Source organism: Poecile atricapillus, chromosome 10, assembly GCF_030490865.1.
Source record: "Poecile atricapillus isolate bPoeAtr1 chromosome 10, bPoeAtr1.hap1, whole genome shotgun sequence".
Classification (NCBI taxonomy): Eukaryota; Metazoa; Chordata; class Aves; order Passeriformes; family Paridae; genus Poecile; species Poecile atricapillus.
The window spans coordinates 3,873,016-3,892,638 of NC_081258.1; the positions used below are offsets into that span (position 1 = coordinate 3,873,016).

Sequence of the window (19,623 nt, forward strand, 5' to 3'; positions counted from 1 at the left end):
GCACTGTCACTTTTACTTCCCACATCACTGCTGTGTCCAGCTCCATTTACACTGCCTGGGCTTGCCAGTGTGATGCTTTGGCTTTTGTCAGGTGTGTTCCTGGATTCTGGCACTCCTGCAGGGTCAGCCTGGCACCAGCAGCTTTTTAGCAAGATCCACCCAGGCAGGCTGTGCCCAAGATCCAGCAGGACAGGCACACAGCAGGATTTGCCTTTGGATGCAATGGGACCCTCCTGCTGTTAATCCTTGGGTTATGTTTTGCTCAGCAGTCAAATTTGAAGCAGTGAATTTCAAAGCTCATCCTGGTAAAATCTGTTCAAGTGCAGAGTCACTGCTTGTGCTGCTGATCTCTTCTGCAGCCTTTCAGGCACACTGAGCATACAGAGCCTCACAGCTTTCAAATGTACAGCTGTCCAAAATAAATGTGTAAACTCAGTGGAGTTTGTTTATTTAATTCTGCTTTATAATACACTTAACTTGATACCAAGTAAAAGAAATAATCTGGCAAAGACATCATTAAACAGTTTAATAAGGACTGGATGACTCATTTTGTTTAAACAAATGGATTATTTTGCAATCAGAAGTACAAATGTTAACCAGCTTTATTTTTAGTTGAAAATGTCAAGAGGTCAGAAACAATTAAAGCAATTGTAAGGTGGGAGTACCCAGGGTTTGTGTTCTCTTGGATTTGCACCTTACTAAAATTGCTTTTATTGCAGCTTAGCAACTTAGCAACATTCTTCTGATAAGATAACGGGAATGACTGGGTAGGCACATTTACTGGAAAGAGAAGATTAGAGACAAACAGAAATGGAGCACACTTTTCATTTTAATAGCAAGGGTTGAAAAACTGAGAGGATCTGCTATTTCCTTCCAGGATTTGAAATTTAGTGATTGTATTTTAAAGAAATGTCTGACCTGCTTTGAACTTTCTCATCAACTCAAAATTCAATGTTTGGAATATCTGCTGCAAGCTATTTCATATTCTAAGTTTCACTTTGAAAGTTTATTGTGTTTAGAGAAAAGTTTTAGGTGCAAAGAGAAGCCACCTGAATTGCAGCTCAGCACCAGGACAGCTGTGAGAGCAGACACTGTGGGTGTCAGGAGGCGCTGTCCTGAGCAAGCCAAGTGCTAGTAAAGCTGGAGGCAAATCCAGGGAAGAATGTTCTTTTTACTGCTCCTGCTGTCAGGGTGCTGAGATTTACTGGCTCTGTAGAATGACATAGCATGAACTCACTATTGCAGCACCTTCTCAGACTGTCCTTGGTGCACCCAGTGCAGCAGAGGCACCCGAGGGGCCACCACACACCAGGGCTCACCACCAAGCTCTTGTGATCCCAGCAAGGTGCCAGGGGCCCAAGGGGAGCTGGAGCCCACAGAGCCCCGTGCCCAGGTGCTGGTGGTGACTGACAGAACATTCTGTGCTGGTGGTGACTGACAGACCATTCTGTGCTGGTGTTCACAGGCCATTCCATGCAGGTGTTCACAGACCATTCCCTGCTGGTGCTCACAGACCATTCCCTGCTGGTGTTCACAGACCATTCCCTGCTGGTTCTCACAGACCATTCCCTGCTGGCAGTGTGGTTCTCAGCCTGGCTGCTGCCCTGGCTGCCCTGGCTGCTCCCTGGTAACCGTGTGCTCCCGTGCAGGTGCGCATCGAGGACGACATCGCGGTGACAGCCACGGGCATGGAGCTGCTCACGTGTGTCCCACGGACCGTGGAGGAAATAGAGGCTTTCATGGCAGAAGGCCAGAGCGGTGCCAAATCATTTGACTGCCTCTCCAGCCAAAGGCAGTAACCTCCAGGATGATACTGCCTCACCTAATCAGCCATCATTCTGACTTAATGCTGCGGCATATAAAATAAAATAAAATGCATCTAATTCTTAATAGCAAGAGAGGCAGGCAGGCTATTAGCTGGAATAATTCATGTATTAAAAATGAAGATAGAGGGCCCAGGTAACTCAACTGCTGCTTGCAATCAGCAGTTTACGTGACCAAGTGGCAGCTAAGTAGCCCTGCTGCCTTATCATTGGGGCTTGCACTTCTGTCAGATCTCAGCTCAGATGTATCTTGCAATTAAATCTGAATTTTGATGATTGGGACTCTAAAATACCAAATGGAATATCTGAAAGCTATCAGCAATTGTAACACTCTGAAGTTCTTTTTTAAACTGCATCACAAGTGCTGTGAAAAACAGAAATAAAAATCAGTTGTTCTCAGTGGACATAATGACACATATTTTTCTTCTGGATCTGTATCCACGCAGTAAGAATCAAATTTTTATTAAAATTCACCTTGGCATAATTTATGTTTGCAACTTTGTGGTCATTATGCTTTTCTGCTCCAGTTCCTGCTTCCTTATCTGACCCTACTGCCAATTTGTGCTCTGCAGAGTTTGACCCTAGTCTAGCCAGAGTTTTCTGCTCTGGAGAGTGGCTGTACTGATTCTTCACACACAACCCCATGCCCATTAGATTTGTACATCTATTTTTTCCTTAAAAACATAGATTGCTATGGTGTTTGTGACCCTTAAAAGTTGAAAGAAGGGAATATCTTTGCTGCAGGGCTCATGGTCAGTCAGCAGCATATGCTGTGCAGCATGATAAGTTGTTTTTAACTGTTCAGTGTTAAGACTGTTCAGAATGAAATCATGTCAATTTTATTTGGATACCTTACAAACATATTAATATTGGTCAAAAAATGATTTTTCACTCTTGCAACATTTAAATTACCAAGAAAAACTTTTCTTTACTGTAAGTATTCATCAGCTTGCAGGATAATAAATACTATGCATCATAATCATCGTTGCATCATAAAATAGCACTAGGTGCTGGTAACTAGATAAAAATAGTCTTTCTCACTCTACATACACATCAGAACTGTTCAATATTCAGATTCTGCTGCAGTTTGACTGCAAAGCCACTTCAGATCATCCCTGTGCTGTGCTGGGGGGAGCTGAGGCCACAGCAGAGCATCAGAGCCTTGGGTGAGCAGAGCCTGGGTGCCACTGCCAGGTGAGGATTTCCTGAAGGGATTGGCTGGGTTGGTAGCTCAGCACCTCGGTGAGAGCAGCTCAGTTCTGCTGCTCACATCAGGCCATGGTGGGGGACAGGATCCACTGAGAGCCCTGTGGGGGCACAGCACAACATGGGCTGGGATGGGGCCAGAAACCACTGCTGCCTCTGTGCCTCCTCAGGACTGGATTTAGGCCTGAAATAATTTCCTTAAAAAGCATCATATACATTGCTCTCAGAGAACTCTTTTTGCTCAGTGGGTTGGTTTGTGTGACAAGAACCTGCTCTTCATTCCAACAGCCTGGTGATCCACTGCTATGTAGGAAACTTCATGTGAGAGACCAAAGAAACATTGTGAAACCATCCAGAGGACTTCATTCACGTCACTCAATCAATAAATAAGCCTATTTACATTTTTTGGGGGGTTTCTTGACATTGGTTTAAAAGGGGCAAGTGTAGGAATTCTTGACTTTGAAGGGAAACAGTTTTTTTCAGAAAGGGAGGTGTGAGATTCATCAGCTGTGTACTGTTCCTGTTTGTCTTTCTCAGCAGTCTGAGTGGCTGTTTTATTTTGGATGGGCTATCATTAAAATGTGCTGCTGCACTGAAGTTCCTGCTGTGGTGTCTGGAATCTTCCACTTCTGAAACTTAGTCAGTACCTGCACAAGGACATCAGGCTTTGCCTTGGTGGCCTTGCAGGTATGAACACCGAGACTATCCTGGCATTGCTCTGAACTCATCTGCCCCCAAAAGTTTTTTCAGTGCAGAACAGTGCTCGTGGCCTCAGCCTGCTCCCTCCAGAGCTGAGTGTTTTCCCGTGGCAGGCTCAGAACCCACCCGGGGGATGGCTCAGTGCTCTGGGCACTCCAAAACCTGCTCTTGCTGGGGTTCAGCAGCCGCTGTTTTATAGCAACACTGAGCAGATTTGGAAAGGAGAGCTCTGGAAGTGTTTGCAGTTCATGGGCTGGCTGTGCAGGATCCCAGCAGATGTTCTGTGCTGCTGCAGAACAGGTTGGGCAGTGCAGGAGGCACAACCGGTTCTGTTTGGGGCGCGGCCGCGCGCGGAGCCCGGGGAGCTCCTGCTCTGCTGGCCCGGCTGGGGATGCTCCTTGCTCTCCCATTTTCCTTCAGCAGGCCCACCAACTTGGTGAATATAAATTTCATCCTTCGTTACAGAAGTTTGTTCTGTAATTATGATCATTTTTATCCACTTAAGCAAAAAGTGAATTAGACCTTTTCTCCTAAATTGGGGAGGAGAGAGGGAATAAACCTTTTTTAAAAAGGCAGAGTGATATTTAATACATTAAAAAGTGGTGTTTAATAATTTAAAGTGTATTAATGGGGTGAAAGTACAGGTTATGGCAAATTTTCTTTTTGACTAAGATATTTTATACTCTTACCGTCATGTTTTCCCAAATGCCTTTTTCACTTGGCACAAAGAAAGAGTTGGCACCGAAATAACAGAATGTATCTTATGCTGAGCAAATTTGTACCTTTAGAAAGGTCTGAGCACTTCTGAAATGATACATGTAAATTGCTTCAGCAAATTGCTTCATCTCCCAGGGGTTGGGTGCGCTCTGGCTTTAGCTGCCCATGACCTGCTGCAGCCACAGAGCAGTTCCAGGAGCGCTCCTGGGGGCTCCAGCACAGCCCTTCCCCTAACGGGACAGCCAGAAAATGGGAACCAGCTTTCCTGGGCAAATGTGGGCTGCTGTAACTCCATCAGTACTGACAGGCACTGGATTCTGTCACAGACTGGAGTTAAGAATAATGTGTCAAAAGGAAAATTTTATAGGTCTGCACTGAAATTTTCTGTGCCTTGCAGTAGAGGGGTGGGATGGAGGTACTTTGCTGCCTCCCAGCCTGGGCTGCTTCACCCTGGGGGAAACTGCCTTTGGTCCTTGTGGCTAGTTTGGCAGGTGGGGGCTTAGAATGAGTGACCCCGTTGTTGTAACCAGCCTCTCACTGAGGGAACCTTTAAAACATTGATTGTTGTAATCGTGGCAGTGAGGTGCTTCAGAGCCCATTGCTCCCCCCAGGCCTTGTCCTGGTGCCAGCCAAGGAGAAGGATCATTGTCCTGGTGCCAGTCAAGGACAGGGATTCTTGTTCCAGTGTCAGCCAAGGCCAGGGATCATTGTCCTGGTGTCACAAAGGTCAGGATCCTTGTCCTGGTGTCCTCAAGGCCAGGGATTGCTGTCCCCATGCCAGGCGAGGCTGTGGCTGGAGCTGTGTGGGCACGGCAGTGGGGAGAAGACAGAGGTGCTGTGCCACCACTTCTGTCCCTTCTGGTCCTGTCCTGGGGCAGGATGAACAGAGCCATTTCTGTCCCTTCTGGTCCTGTCCTGGGGCAGGATGAACAGAGCCATTTCTGTCCCTTCTGGTCCTGTTCCACTCTGTTGTCATTGGTGTTGCTGCTGTCACTGTTTGTTCTGCTCCTCTCCCCTCCCCTATAACTGCAGTATATTTTCAGTCTTAGGTTTTTTTTTTCCTTTTTGTTAAATCAGACATTTAGACAAAACTGTAATGAGTTTCTGATTGGTTCCATGCAGCAGAAACCTGAGTGGAAGAGGGGAACAGAGACTATTGCACTGATTTCTCCAAGAGAGCTGTGTGAGTTGGGCAACTCTGCACTTGAGGGAAATAGAAAAGGGACAGGAAAAATGAGGCCACTACAAGCAAAACATTTTTATTAACTTCTGGTATTTCAACCCTACCAACTTAAGATGCAGTTAGAATGAAAAAACATATCTGTAAAAACTCTACCATAATCCAAAACAATCCATGAAAGTTTTCCACGTGTATTAAATTCAATAAAGAACTTTTCAAGGTTTCATTCTCTAACAGTATCTTCATAGAGATAACATCCAAGTTCTTTCCTAAGTACAGATACAAAGCAAACAAGCATCCTCCAAAATAATCTATGGACAAAGGAAGTGTAAGAGGGAAATTAAGACAGTGTAGTACTCTACAAGACAGACACACAGGTTAAATGTAAAATAACCATACCATCAATGAAATACTTAAAAATGAAAATAAATTAAAGTTATATCAAAGTTCCTGCTTTACTTTGTTTAAACCCTCAATATAGCACATAGCACTGCATTACGGATCATGGCAAAGACTAAGCAGTAGCAATAAAAAAAGTTGCTACAGAAAAACTTCTATGGAAATAAAACAAGACTAAAGCTACTCCTTCACACAGCTGTATGATGGCTGTAGAAATTCCACTGAATCAGAATTATTCAGACTAGGGCCATTTATTTTTAAAATCACCAAAAAATTTCTGGAAGATTAATGTCAGGCAGCAGTGACCCATACATCCCAGCTGAACACCTGCTGTCCTGCCCCTCTCCCTGCTAAGCCAAGCTGCACTTTTTGTTCTCCCCAGTACCACCTTCCCAACAAGAAGGCAATTTTGTGGGGCACAGTTTTTTGGTGGCATTTGGAAGTTTTCTGCAAACAAACTCTTGTTCTCATAAGGCCCCAGTCACTATGTGAGCAATATGAACACAAACTTCAGTAAGAGGCTTTGTCAGTGTGGTGCTTTGCCTCTTGTACATGATGCTTCACGTGCCATTTGCAGGCCAACTGCCTGTATCTATCACTGGAGTATATTGTTATTTTTCTGGTGAACACTGGTAAACATCCCAGCTCACTATTACTACAACCTCCCTGTTAACTCTAGCTGAGCAGGAGGGACCTATCAGGTGCTTCATAGGACTTGTTCTACAGATTAAAGTAAAAAGCAAAAATTTTCCACAGCCTTTGCAGTTTGTAATATGTAATGGAGAAAACAAAGGGCTAAAATACATTAACGGGTATTTAAAAGACGTTCTATCCAATTACAAGTTTCTGATACTGCAGTGAGCCATCCTGCTGGATTCCTCCCATTATGTGAAGTCTAAAATGGTAAGTGAATATTCCTGTGAAAGTGTTATCTCCTAAATATTACATTCCTTGTTGACTAGGAGTTCAGATCTGCATAAATCTTTGAGAAGAAAAATATTTAAAACAAACATCTAACCAGTTTCTGGTTTAATTGTTACAAATCTTCAGTGTTAAATCTAAAAGAAGAAAATCTCCACAAAACAATGACTAAAGGTACAGTTTTTGCTTGGTTACTGCATGGGCACTGCAGACAAGCTGCCCCTCAACAGTTTGTTTCAGAAGGTGGCAGGTGTCTACTGTCCGCTGCTTTCTGGATTTGTTGTGCTGGTCTCAGTGCCAACAGGTTGCACATTATCTGCAAAATTGTGGGCATGCTCAAGGAACAAGTCTTTCAGTACACTCAGCTCCTTGGTCAGGAGTTTAATTTTTGCCTCTAAACGTTCATTTTCTTCTTTAAGCTGGTTGACCCTTTGCAGGGTGTCTTGTGCTTTTTGCTTGCTTTTTAACCGGCTCTTTTTCACAGCCATGTTGTTTCTCTCTCTGCGCTGCCGATACTCATCGCTGTTTCTATCCACAAAGGAATTCTTCTTTCCCTGTTTGCTCGGAGGCACAGCTTTGCCTCCACCACCAGGACTGACTGGCACCAGCTGGGGAACCTGCTGCAAACCACTGGAGTGTGCTTGGGTGTGAATCACACTTACTCCGCTCGCATCTGTGGTGGTGTTCTGTTGGGATGTCTTGCTCATTTGGACAGGCTGTTCTTGGACACAGCAGAATTTATTAGGAGACTGAAAACTCTTGGGTTTCTAGAAGGTGTTTCCAACAGATCTTCACATGGATTAAGAGCAAGGTGAACCTAGTAGGGGAAAAAAAAAAGCTATTAAAGATGCTGAGTTCAGCTACAATCTTATACATCACGGGCTTTAGCATAAAGTACTGATGGTACATCTGGCAGTAACACATCACAACTGTGCTGGAAGTGGACAAGCTGCCAACTGCATTTCTGAAGTCCCAAACATATTTGAATTGGATGGAACTATTACTGGGTCATCTAGTCAAGCTGTTTGAATTGTTCACTGGCTTCACTCAGTTATTCCAAAGCCATCCCTGATGGATGGGTGTCTAGCCTAGCCTCAAATATCTCCAGTTTCACAACCTCTGTCTTGGCAACGTGTTCCACTGTCTAACTTTTCCTCCAGTTATACAATTTTCTTAGTTTTCAGACTGGAGTTTGCCTTCTGTGGCTTAAACCTATTAACAGCCTGACTCTTGACCAACAGGGATATTTGATCCTTGTCCTCTTCGGACCACATCTCTGGGTGTATCCACAGACAAATTTCTCCCTGATCTCTTTTCTATGGAGCGAGGGTGCTCAGCCTGTCCACCTTTTCTCAACCATCTCACAGCACTTGTTTTAAAGATGATGCTCAAATTGATGGCTGTCTCAAGGCCTGCTAGCACTGAGTGCAAAAATAAAGCTATGGAAAAAGGTACACATTGCAAAGGCTGTTTCTGGGTGACATTCCTACCACAAGCAGCGTGCTGAGTCTCTAACAGTATGGATGAAGCAGGTGGGACAGCACCACAGGGTGAGAGCAGTGTAAATCACCACACAGAGGACTGTCACCTATCAAAAGACAGCAACCACAGCTGACTCATCCACAAATGAGGCCGCCTGCCGTAGTCTGTGCGCTGGTCATTGCCCACTCTCCGCAGACAAACCATCCTGATGAGCAAGACATCCTCTCACCTGACTCACGTCCTCCCGCTGCTGAGGTCAGCCTGCTCCTGGCCCTACTGGTGGCACAAGGAGGATTCCACCACAGCTGCAGGGCCATGGCCCTGGCAAGGCTAACAGCTGGTCCCCTTCTCTTCTCATCTCACAGGATGACTTCCTAAATGGCTGGGAGAGAAGAGGGGAAGGGCAACAGGATGGTCCTAAGCTCCTGAAACACCTACCTATGGCTCCAATGAAAAACACTCTGGGCAGTCAAATCAACATGGACTTGTCATGTTGAAGAGAAGCATTTAACCAGCACCAAACAATCCTGCTCAAGGTCAGACTGTCAAGCTGCAGCCCAGCACTGTCACACACAGGAGCAGTGTGGGGCATCCTCCAGAGGGCTGGGGAAAAGCAAACAGCTGCAGCAGCACTGGGCAGTGTCCAGCCCAGGAATGAGCCTCACATCCAATAACAGCAGATGGATGGCTTCACTGCCTGCCTGATGAATGCAGGGATGTGAGAGAGGTTTGTAAGCAAGCTCATTCTAAACTCACAGGTTCATCAGCTGTGTGTTGCTCCTGTTTTCCTCAGCAGTCTGAGCTGCTGTTTTACTGCTGGATGGGCCATCATTAAAATGTTCAAATTCAACTGTGTAGATCAAATGCATATTTCCTTCCATGATGGAGGAGCCAGAATGAGATGCAGCTGCAGAGTGTGGTTCAGTAACATTCATGGAAAAGCCCACTAAATTTGGCTTGAATGTTACTCCAAATTAACACTCTCTAACACCAAGAGGTCTTCCCACTTGTGAAAATGTATGAGTATACCCACATCCTTCCTATCAAGAAATCTTTTCCTATTCCAGGGCCGAATGAGACCATCAGCCCTTTTTGACATCTGTGGAGCTGGATCTAGATACAGTATCTAACACCTTTGTGTTACTATTTTCCCAATTTCAACTCTTAAAGCAACTTTTGCAAACCGTGTTTCAGACTCAGATTGTGACCTAACAAGCAGTTTGGTCGGGCAGTTAAACTCAACATCCAGCTAACAGGGATGTGCACCACCACCACCAGACTGGCAGGGCCAGTTGTAGCTGTGCATGTGTAACTGCACAGACATTTTTAGTCAAGGTCTAAGTGTATGCTCCTCTTACAGCATACACTGGCCTTGTCTGCACTTTATTTTAAAATACAGGCTTTCTGCAGCCCTGTAAGCATATACAATTCTCTTAGGTTGTCTGTGACAAGTAGATTTTTGACACCTTTTCCAAATCAGAGAGAATGCTCTGCTGTCCCCTGATTTGACACATTTTTGTGCTCCATAAGCTTCTACAGAGGGGGTGGCTCCTGCCCCCAAAGGAACCCAGCTGACATGTAACAAGTTTCTTCACATCCCTCATTTCCATGTGCTACTCTTCTATGCTATCAAAGCTATTTACTACTGCTTGAACACTTCTTTATCAGATTTCCCTATGATTCAATGGAACCCTATGGTTCCATTAAACCTAATATTAATGGAGTATTTTAACTGGGCAGTACATGGATATAAGCAGAGAAGATAACCAATGTCACACCTCTCAAGCAAGAATTCTAGCCCTGCCTGCTAGAACTGACCTCCCTCAGCTCGTTCCCACTGGAATTGATTTGTTTTTTATTAAATTACTATTTCTTGAGTGAAAGGTGCTCTTATCTGATGATCAGAACTCTTAACTGGGACAGGTGACACCTGGATTCCTGTCCTGCTGCTCTCCAGATTTCATATGTATTCATATATATTTCAATATTTGCATATTCTGCAGCAAAGAATATGCAGAGCAAGGAGCACTAACTGTACTGCATCACAGAGTTACACAAGTGCAAACAACTGAGGCTTGAAACTCATTTTTGCACCTGATTTGGAGGCTGGATGCCTATTACCAAATGTCAGAAGGCTATCCCAGCCAGCAACAGGTGCATCCTTCAGCAGATACTGCAAGGAGATTTAAAGGCAGGAGGTACGAGAAATAAAGAGGGGACTCTCAAGAAGGGTGAGGTCCCATGGTGGCTGGGAGAGGCCATGAAGTGGGGAGGCAGATGGGGCTCCAGTTCCTCAGAGCCTGTGACACAAATGCAGCTGTTCCACACCTCTGCACACAGGTTGCCTTCCTGTGATGGGTGACAGCCCCAGCACAGCAGGAGACAATTCCTCAGAGAGCCAGCCCAGCTTCCCAGCATCTTGTTCCCATAAAGCTGCTCATGAGCTTCAGCTCAGCAACAGCCCTAGGCTGGTTCCACCCAACACATGGTACTGTTTCCAGTGGCCAGTCAGAACTGCCTGCTTCTCTCCTTGGGCCACCGACTGGCCACCCAGGAAAGCAGATGGCCACCCACTACAGCATAATAGCTGCTAACCCAAGAGGTGTCTTCTCAGGCAGAAAGATGTTTCTTACTGTCTCACAGTACTCCTCTGGGACCAATGAAGCAATGAAGGCCTTCATTTGCTTTCACACGTACAAAAAATAAAAATAAAGACGTTAAACTTCCAAATGTTTGCTTTGGCAAAAAAAAAGAAAAAAAAAAGAAAAAGTGTTTCGTCAATTAAATCAGTTTTGCTTTTTTTTTTAACTTAGTTTCTCTCTGCTCCTATCTTGATATGTGACCGTGCTGATTCTAATCTTTAGTCAGAATGAATTTATTGCACAAATTCACAAAGCTCCCTTGTCAAATGCAAAATTGGTCCCAAACTGAACAGCAATAGGTGACCTCTCTTCTCTTAGACTTCACTAGGACCCAACAGGAATCGATTTCAGGTTCCCGTGACCCTGTACTAAGGACAGTGGCCCAGGACTCAGGCACTGGAGCTTTGCTGATCACTGGCAGAGCTGACTCCTGCACGGTTCACTCACAGGCTTGCAGGAGCTGATCTAACTCTCACCTACTGCAGGCTGCCCCAGAGGAGACCAGGGAGCTCTATCCCATCATTTCTTGCCATAGCTCACGACATCACTTTTCCACGTTTATTTCAGAATCTCCATTTTTAATACACATCTTAAAAGGAAAACGCACTCTGACATCCTTAGCAGACTGTATCAGAACACATACAGCATGTATTTTAACAAGACAGAATCCCAAACACTGGGAGGCAAGGAAGTATCAAAAGACTCTGTCTTTCGAATTAAAACGACAGCTGTGATTTCTAACGATAAACTAATTCCTTAAAGGCGAAAGTTTTGCAGATTATCATCGCTTATACTTTCCGAGGAGGCTGTGCATGGCGCTGCTGCGGAGCTGCGGCCGCTCTTCCTGCCGGATGTCAGCGCCAAGGCCGACGCGGAGCTCCCCGCCTGCCAAGGCTCCGCTTTGGAACCGGGACAGCAGCTCTGGCAATGCGTGAGGAGCCCGGAGCATCTGTGCAGCGGCTCGGGGGGACCGGGCGGTTCCGCGGCCTCTCCCGGCCCGCGCCCCCCGCCCGGCCCCGCCGCCACCGCCCCCGGAGCCGCCCCGGCGCGGCCCCGCTCCCCCCCGCGCCCGGGCCGGGACCGACCGCGGGCACCGGGAACCGGCCCGGCCCTCCCCGGCGGGCCCCCGGCGCCGCCGCCGCCCTCCCCGGGCCGCCCGCCCGCCGAGGCCGCGCCGCTCCTCCCCCGTCCGAGCGGAGCGCGGGGGCGCCGGCGCTGCCAAGCCGTGACTTCACCGGGGGAGGGCAGGGGAGGGAGCCGGGGCCGCCCGCCGATTGCATCACGCGCTGCCGAGCGGGGCCCGGCGGGCGGGGGCGGCCGCGGCCCCCCGGCCCCCGCGCGCCCCCCGCGCTTACCTGAGCGGCGCGAGCGGCGGGAGGGGCCGGGCGGGCCGCGCTCGGTACCGTGCGCGCGGCGAGCGCCGATTGCGACACCGCGCGGGGCCCGCCCCGGGTGATGCAACCGCACCGCGATTGGCAGCGCGCGCGGCCAATCAGAGCCCGGGGGCGGGGCCGCGGCCCCAGGCGCTGAGGGGAGGGGCCCCGCCGGCTCCGCTCCTGCCCCGCCACGGCCGCGGCTGCGGCTGCGGCTGCCCGGGGCCAGAGAGCCCGGCCGGAGACAGCCCGGCCCAGGACAGCCCGGCCGGAGACAGCCCGGCCCGAGAGAACCCGGCCTGGGACAGCACGGCTGTGGCCCGAGGGAGCCTGGCTCGACAGAGCCCGGCCACGGTCTGAGGGAGCCTGGCCCGAGGGAGTCCGGCCCGTGGCCCGAGAGAGCCCGGCCCGCGGCTGTGTGTGCCCGTGGCCCGAGAGAGCCCGGCACGGCCCGAGTCTGTCCGCGGCCGGGCCCTTGTGGCGGCCGCTCGCGGGGTTTGTGTCCCTGCGCTGCTGCGGCCGCGCTGTGCCCGGACCCCGGCAGCGGGGCACCGGATCGAGAGGCCGCCCCGCCCGGGCCGGGGGCTGGCGGGGAGCGAGGCGGCCGCGTCCCTGCGCCGGTGGGAACTGGGGGCCCGCCCGTACTTCCAGGAGGGTCCGGCACCCCCCACAGCCCGAGGGGAGAAGCCGAAATCGCGTGTCCCGGCTGGGTTCCCGCACGGGCAGAGCTGGGAGCTCGTCCCGGGCCCGGCGGGAGGGACAGCGCGGTACGGTGTGCCCGGCCGGGCCGTGACCCGGCACCGGGCGTGGGTTCCAGCCTCGGAAGGGCTGGGCTCCCCGAGCCCTGCGGGGCTCTTCCAACTCAGAAATGTTCCCTGATTCTGGTGAAGTTGGCCGGTGCCCCACGGGCATCGAAGTTGATGGTGGTGTGTTTCTGTACTGATTGGCATCTCCTAATTGTTCCTAGGCTGCTAATTAACACCTGGCACTGTATTCCCATCTCGATCCTAGCTGCCGTGTGGTTTGCCTCCGTAGAATGTTGAGATGAATGGGAAGGAATGCCAAAAACATCCCAAAAAAGTATCAACAGTTCTCGTGATAACAGAAATTATGGCAAATTTTTAAATTTCATAAATTCCTGGTTAATTTTTCTTTTCTAACTTAGTATTAGAAAAGAAATCCTAAATGCTGTCAGGCTAGGAAACAGCCGGTTCATAGAGTCACAGGAAGATTATGCACAATTTCACTGTTATGTTTGTTATAAAATACATCACTTTTTGTGGAAAAAAAGTTCTTTTTGCCCTTATTAGTTTCCAGACACTTTGGTGAACATCACTTCAGTTCTGCCCAAACAAGCATATACTTACTGTGTATATACACACATATATGCTCACATCTCAAGCTGTGTGTGAGCAAGGTGTGTTTGCAGCTCCCTGAGTGGGAAATGTACACTTCAGTACACAGGTGTGTGTGTTTGCAGTGGGCAGGTCTGAAAATCATCTGTTTATAAAGCAGGCAAGTTTGGAACAAGTTCAAGTGTGCAGACAGTGAAAACAGTCCTGTTGGAAAAGTGGGATTTTTTTTTTTTTTTAATGCAGAGAAAAAAAGTTAACGATCTATGTTTTAGCACATAGACCTGCTTGAAAATGTTTTATGTCTACAAAAGGCCTGCAAAGAATTAGATTTGTAAATTCAATTGCAGAGCTCAGTAATATAGATACAATTATTTATGTTTACCATTTTTATGGCTGTCTGATGTTCTGGAGGGGTTTCATTTTTGTAAAGCCCAGTGGAAAATAAACTATATTTGCAGAAAAATTCTGAGAGTTAGTCTGGGCAAACAGCTTTACTCAGCTCATTTACCACAAAGATGCTTTTCCTTGTCAGTCATCGAGTATTTGCTTTACCTTCTCTAATGTTTTTGTGTTTCTTAATTGAAACTGTTACATTTTTTGTGACAATGACTCACCCATCTATAGCTAGACTGAAATTCCAGGTAAGCTTTAAACATTATCCTTTGCTCACAATAGTTAAGTAAATGTGTGCTCTTAGTATGCTTTCGTAGGATTTTAGAGCACTTTATGACCATTCATTCATTAATCCTCATCAAAGATAGCTGAGGAAAATCAAATGTAGACAAACTTATTCTCACAGTCTATTTGAATCGTTAAAGCTCACACATAATTCCCTGCGTGTAAGCCACTCCAGTGCTTGCTTGGCATTATATCCTGTTAAAGGAAACCATCACACAGTTTTTGCAGGATTCTTTTTCCCTGCAATATTACAGTAAACATAGAATATCGTGGAAGCAATCTAATCTAAAAAGTAAGCACGGAAATACATGGATAACTGGGAAGTGGCATTGAAATAAACACTTTACCTGCTTATGTGCAAGTTGTGCCAAATGAGCAGTAGCTGTGGAGTCGGGTGTCACAAGCAGCCTGATCCCTGCTGGGACACAGCCCCTGTCACTCTGATTTTGGGTCTGTTTCTACAGCAACCACTTACCCCTGTGACTATAGATAATGCTGTGATCATATCTCATTTTCACATGCATTCTCCAGTCTCATGATTGTTTAAAGACTTTGGTCCTGGAAAAAAATGACACTGATATTCAGTGTCTTCAAGTAATCTACAGCAATTCACGTTTAGAGGCAGAATGGCCATTGACGAAATAGAAAGTTTGGGAACTGCAGGCAGAAGGTATAAAGGGGAGAGGAGTACAAATGTTGTACAAATGTCCCTGTTTACTGCCCATGCAGTATGTTCCTTTAACACAAAAACATTAAGAATTCCCTGGTGCCTTTCACTTAGAGCAGAAACTACTTTGTTGCCCTTGGAATAATTTCTGTTGTGGCTGATTCCATTGTTCACACGTGTTTCCTCTTATCTTCATGGGCAATTACTTCTTTGTCTTAAAATAAAAGCCCTACAGACTCCTGGGCTACAACCTACACATTAAAAAATGTTTCTTTCCATAAGCATTTGCCTCTGTTTCCCTCATGATTAAGCCTTTGCTGTTTTTTTTGTTTTGTTTTTTTTAATATACTTCATTCTTGCACATTTCAGTTAAAAGTTTATTTTGCACACATGATGCTGCTGATTTTTTCATTCTGATCTAACAGCTATGCCTTTGAATTCTAGAGAAGAAATCACTAATTTCTGCCCAGTGATTTAGAAGAGAGAGGAATAAATATATTTGTATATGTAGTTTACATTAGGTGGAAATAAATAGGCTGCTTAGGTATTGTCTTAGGCTGCAATACAAGATGTGACCAGATGTGTTCTATTCCCATCTGTTAAAACCAGCTGGGGCAGTGTTCTTTATCTCTTCCACAGCCCATCCTCCCTCCAGGGGGAAATCTTCTGTTAATGGCCATGGAGTCTCACTGCAGGACTGAGACAATTCCATCATCCCACTGGGAGATGCTCCACACAGGGGGGGAGCCAAGAATTCCTGCCTGGATATAATCTGAGGATTGGAACACCACAGGCAGCCTTTTCCCATTGGATTCCCAGAGGAACACCAGACCCTTCTACATCACTGGACCTTCAGAGGAAAACTACACCTTCTACAGAATCACTGCTTCAACAAACCATGTCTGTCACTCCAGGGGGACTGCAGCCAGCATTCAATCAGACTGCCACCAACACCCTGACCAACAGGATGCCAGGTGTTCTAACAATGTCAGTGTTTTTTATACTACCACATTTAATTTTCCTATTAAGTTGGTTTTTTATACATACTAGTAAAGAACTGTTATTCCTACTCCCATATCTTTGCCTGAGAGCCCCTTAATTTCAAAATTATAATCATTTGGAGAAAGGGGATTTACATATTTACATTTTCCATTTCAAGAGAAGCTCCTGCCTTCCTTAGCAAAACACATAATTCCAGGCTGCGAGGAACACTCAGATGTATTTAAGGGCAAATGCACTGAATTATACCAAAATATAACCTTTTCTTGGTAACTGTTACCCCTTTTCTTGGTAATCTCAACCTAGATTTACTCAAAACTGGAAAGATTCTCTCAATATGATTATATTCCTCATGATCACCAAGCAGATGGCATTAATTCAGGAATATCCCAGAAATACAAAGTCCGTAATAGAGGTTTTCTGTAATCTTATTATTGCAAATCTCCCTTCTCTTAACAGCCCTGCATTTTGGTATTACAATAATTACTTTTCGTGTTCAGGACTGGCCTGCACCAAGACCAAAATCCTATTGTTAGAAATCTGAATTTTGCAGAGCTGAGGCTATTAAAGCTTCAGAAAGAAGAAGGATCACTGATTTTCTTTCCTCAGGACTCTGGCTATATTAAAAAAAAATTAAAGACAGAGAGAAAAAGCAATACTAATAGCTCTGCCTATTTGTTTGAAAAAGCTTATACTTCCTAAGCACAGAGTTCAGTTTTTCACTATATTTAATAATTTAAATGACGGAAACTTATCTGTCAATAGCTGATTTTTCAGAGGTAGCCTTTTTGACTAGGTGAGGAGAAAGGAGAGATTGCAGAGTGGTGATCGCTATTTCAGTATCATGCTGCTAATTCTAGCACTGACTCACTACACCCTTGGAAAGTTACAGAGCTTTTGCTCTAACAAATACAAAGTAAAGAAAGGAACCAATCTGTTCTAATAGCAAACATCCATTTTGTTGTCACATTGCCTGGAGTTCATTTGCAGGAAAAATTGAGTGCCTTTGTTCTTTCTCTCTATGCAGCTAATAAGTCTTTTAACTAAGTAATTCCAGTTTCTAGTTCTGCATCTTCCAGAACTACTCCCCTTTATTTGCAGTTATCAAAATATCCATGTTATCCAGCTGTCCAGAGTTACTTCTGAAAATCAATTATCTCAATTACTTGTGCAAACTAAATGCAATGGTTCTCAAATGGAGGAGGACACAACCCCCCACAGCAGACAGCTGTTCCCCACAACTTCAATGGGTAACAGCAAAAGGAACCAGGCTAACACAGAAGTCTTACAGCATCTGAAAAATATAATAGATCAATGAGATATATACATCATATAGCAGAAAACTAATGCACTGAAGATTTGTGTGCTTTTACAACAAACCCAAGCTGTCACTTCTATAGGCATTGTGAGCCATGCTTCTCCAGCTACTGCTGCTCACATTTCCCTCTGCAGCTTTGAGGGGAATGACAGGGTTGGTACTTCAAGCTTGATGAAGTGGTTTAATCTAGGTAGAGTCTGCAGTAGTGGTGCTGTGAGATTTGATTTCCTAATTTTGATTTCCTAATAGCCATATTTTTGTTTCATGCTGTTATCAGGAAGGTAACTTTTTAAATCATGAACTGTTAGCAAGCACCTTCAGAATCAGCCAACTGCACAGATAAAGGTGTGCCCATTTTTACAAGTTTCACTTTTTTGTGTGGTATTCTGGTTAGTATGTTGGGTTCTTCAGCAGTCACATATCAGAGTCTTTTTTCATAGTTATAAAATACTGTTTATTGTAAATTTATATTTTAACGGAACCCTTAATCAGTCTGTGCTGTCATGCTGAAGAATTTGTTCTTCAATACAAGCCAGCTCAGGTTCTCCAAAACCAATGTTCCATTTCACCAGATGGTACTTTGACCTGAGAAGTGTGCCATCACAGCCATGGCTTCTTGAGGGATTTGAAGGCAGAGGGAATCTGTTACCTTTGTTACAATTCTTTGCACATAAAAAATACTGTCACAAAAATGTGTGCTATTTCACAATTTAACATATATCATCCCATCTCTTCACTGTATTTCAGAGGACTGCTTAGGAGATGACCAATGTATTTTAGGTACATAAAGATGACCAGATATACATTAGAGTTCAGTAGCCACAAGTCTCTTTGAAGTGAATGAAGCAGCTGAGACTATCTGTGACCATCTATGGAAATATCAGAACATGGAATTAGAAGCTTTCTTGTAAGTACTTGAATTTAAAAATATATCCCTGAAGAATGCCTGGTCTGTGAGGAGGCTTCTAGGTGTGTCAACCCAAAGTGTTCACATTTCTGAAAGATCATCTAACAAAAAGAATGAACACTATACTCCTTTACAGTTTTTTAAAAAGGATTTTACAAACATATGTTTGTGTTTGAGTGTTCTCTGGCTTTGATCTGATGTCTAGTGATCCAATAAAAATCAATATAGCCTTTGTTGTGAATTTCACTGGGGTTTGCCTGGAGTTTTACCCCAGCTTCTTTAGTGATTGTACTAAACAATGCAAACTGCAAGTTTTCTGGTATCTACAGAACACAACAGGGATCTGTGGACTTCCACTGATCATTTTGGGGGTTTGCTGCCATGTGTATGTAAAATGTTAGGTAAGATAAAGATTGCATAGCTAAAGATGAGTAAAAACAAAATAGATAAATGGATTGAAAGGAAAATGCTATTTATTGTGTGTGTGTGCACATATAAAATCTGGTTCAAAAGAGACTTGTTAGAACTGAACAAGTCTGAGCGAGAATTAATGGCCCACACCTGGGAATAAGAGGTGAATTCTCAAGTATCCAGGTTTAGTAATTGCCACACCTGTCCTATATTCCCAAAAGCATAAATGAGGCCTGCAAGGATTTAGATAGCTTAGCTTCTGAATGCACAGTGCCATGGCTCTTTTCCAAGGCATCATCAGTCACCGCGTGAAAATCCCCACCCATAATTACTAGGGCATTATTTATCACAGGGTATACTCTAGTGAAGAACTTTACCTTATTCCTATAATATCAAGAGTAAATAGTTTTAGTCATTAATTTTATCCAGACTTCAAAATGGTTCAGAACAGAAGCCTGAAATAAATACCCTTCCAGAAAAGCAATGAAATCGGAGAGGCATAGCTTTGTTTATGGTCTATGGTTTTGGAAAGATGAGGACACAAACTGCATTCTTATCAATGGCTTTTTTATTCCCTGCAACCAATATGACCTCTGAAATACCATGAAAAGCTCAAGGAACAGCCATTTGAAACATAAAACTGAGAGTCTGGCACCTGGCAGAGGACAGTCCAACCTGACTGTTTACTCCACTTCAATTCTGTTCATAAACATGAATAGAAAATTAAATACTTATCATTGTACAAAATATATGGGAGGACAGTTTGAGAAAATGTATTGGCAATTGCAACATGTCTGTCATTGACCTCCTGCTGCTAACACCGAGGAGAATTTTGGACGAGATAAT

At 45.3% G+C, this 19,623-nt stretch overlaps 2 protein-coding genes across 3 annotated transcripts in view; one reads left to right on the forward strand and one right to left on the reverse strand.

The window, feature by feature from the left end:
- The window catches only part of PEPD (peptidase D), a 137,710-nt gene extending 135,403 nt beyond the window's left edge, over positions 1-2,307 (forward strand). The window contains exon 15 of the mRNA XM_058846098.1: positions 1,650-2,307. Within this exon, the coding sequence (XP_058702081.1) occupies positions 1,650-1,799 (150 nt within the window). The 3' untranslated portion in view covers positions 1,800-2,307. The remainder of the gene's footprint in view (positions 1-1,649) is intronic.
- Positions 2,308-5,687: 3,380 nt separating this feature from the next.
- On the reverse strand, positions 5,688-12,534 carry CEBPG (CCAAT enhancer binding protein gamma). Of its 2 annotated transcripts, XM_058846118.1 has the most exons (3): positions 12,425-12,493; positions 8,657-8,809; positions 5,688-7,762 (listed from the first exon to the last, which is right to left on the reverse strand). In XM_058846118.1, exon 3 carries the CDS (start codon positions 7,650-7,652, stop codon positions 7,200-7,202), a length of 453 nt encoding a protein of 150 aa, XP_058702101.1. In that variant the 5' UTR covers positions 7,653-7,762; positions 8,657-8,809; positions 12,425-12,493; the 3' UTR covers positions 5,688-7,199. The 2 variants fall into 2 exon arrangements, with proteins under 2 accessions (XP_058702101.1, XP_058702100.1); XM_058846117.1 differs by lacking the exon at positions 8,657-8,809 and having other exon boundaries at positions 12,425-12,534.
- Positions 12,535-19,623: the final 7,089 nt, after the last annotated feature.

Bases quoted from the DNA above. Each gene is read 5' to 3' on its own strand.
- CEBPG (XM_058846117.1), bottom strand. From the start codon at position 7,652: ATGAGCAAGACATCCCAACAGAACACCACCACAGATGCGAGCGGAGTA.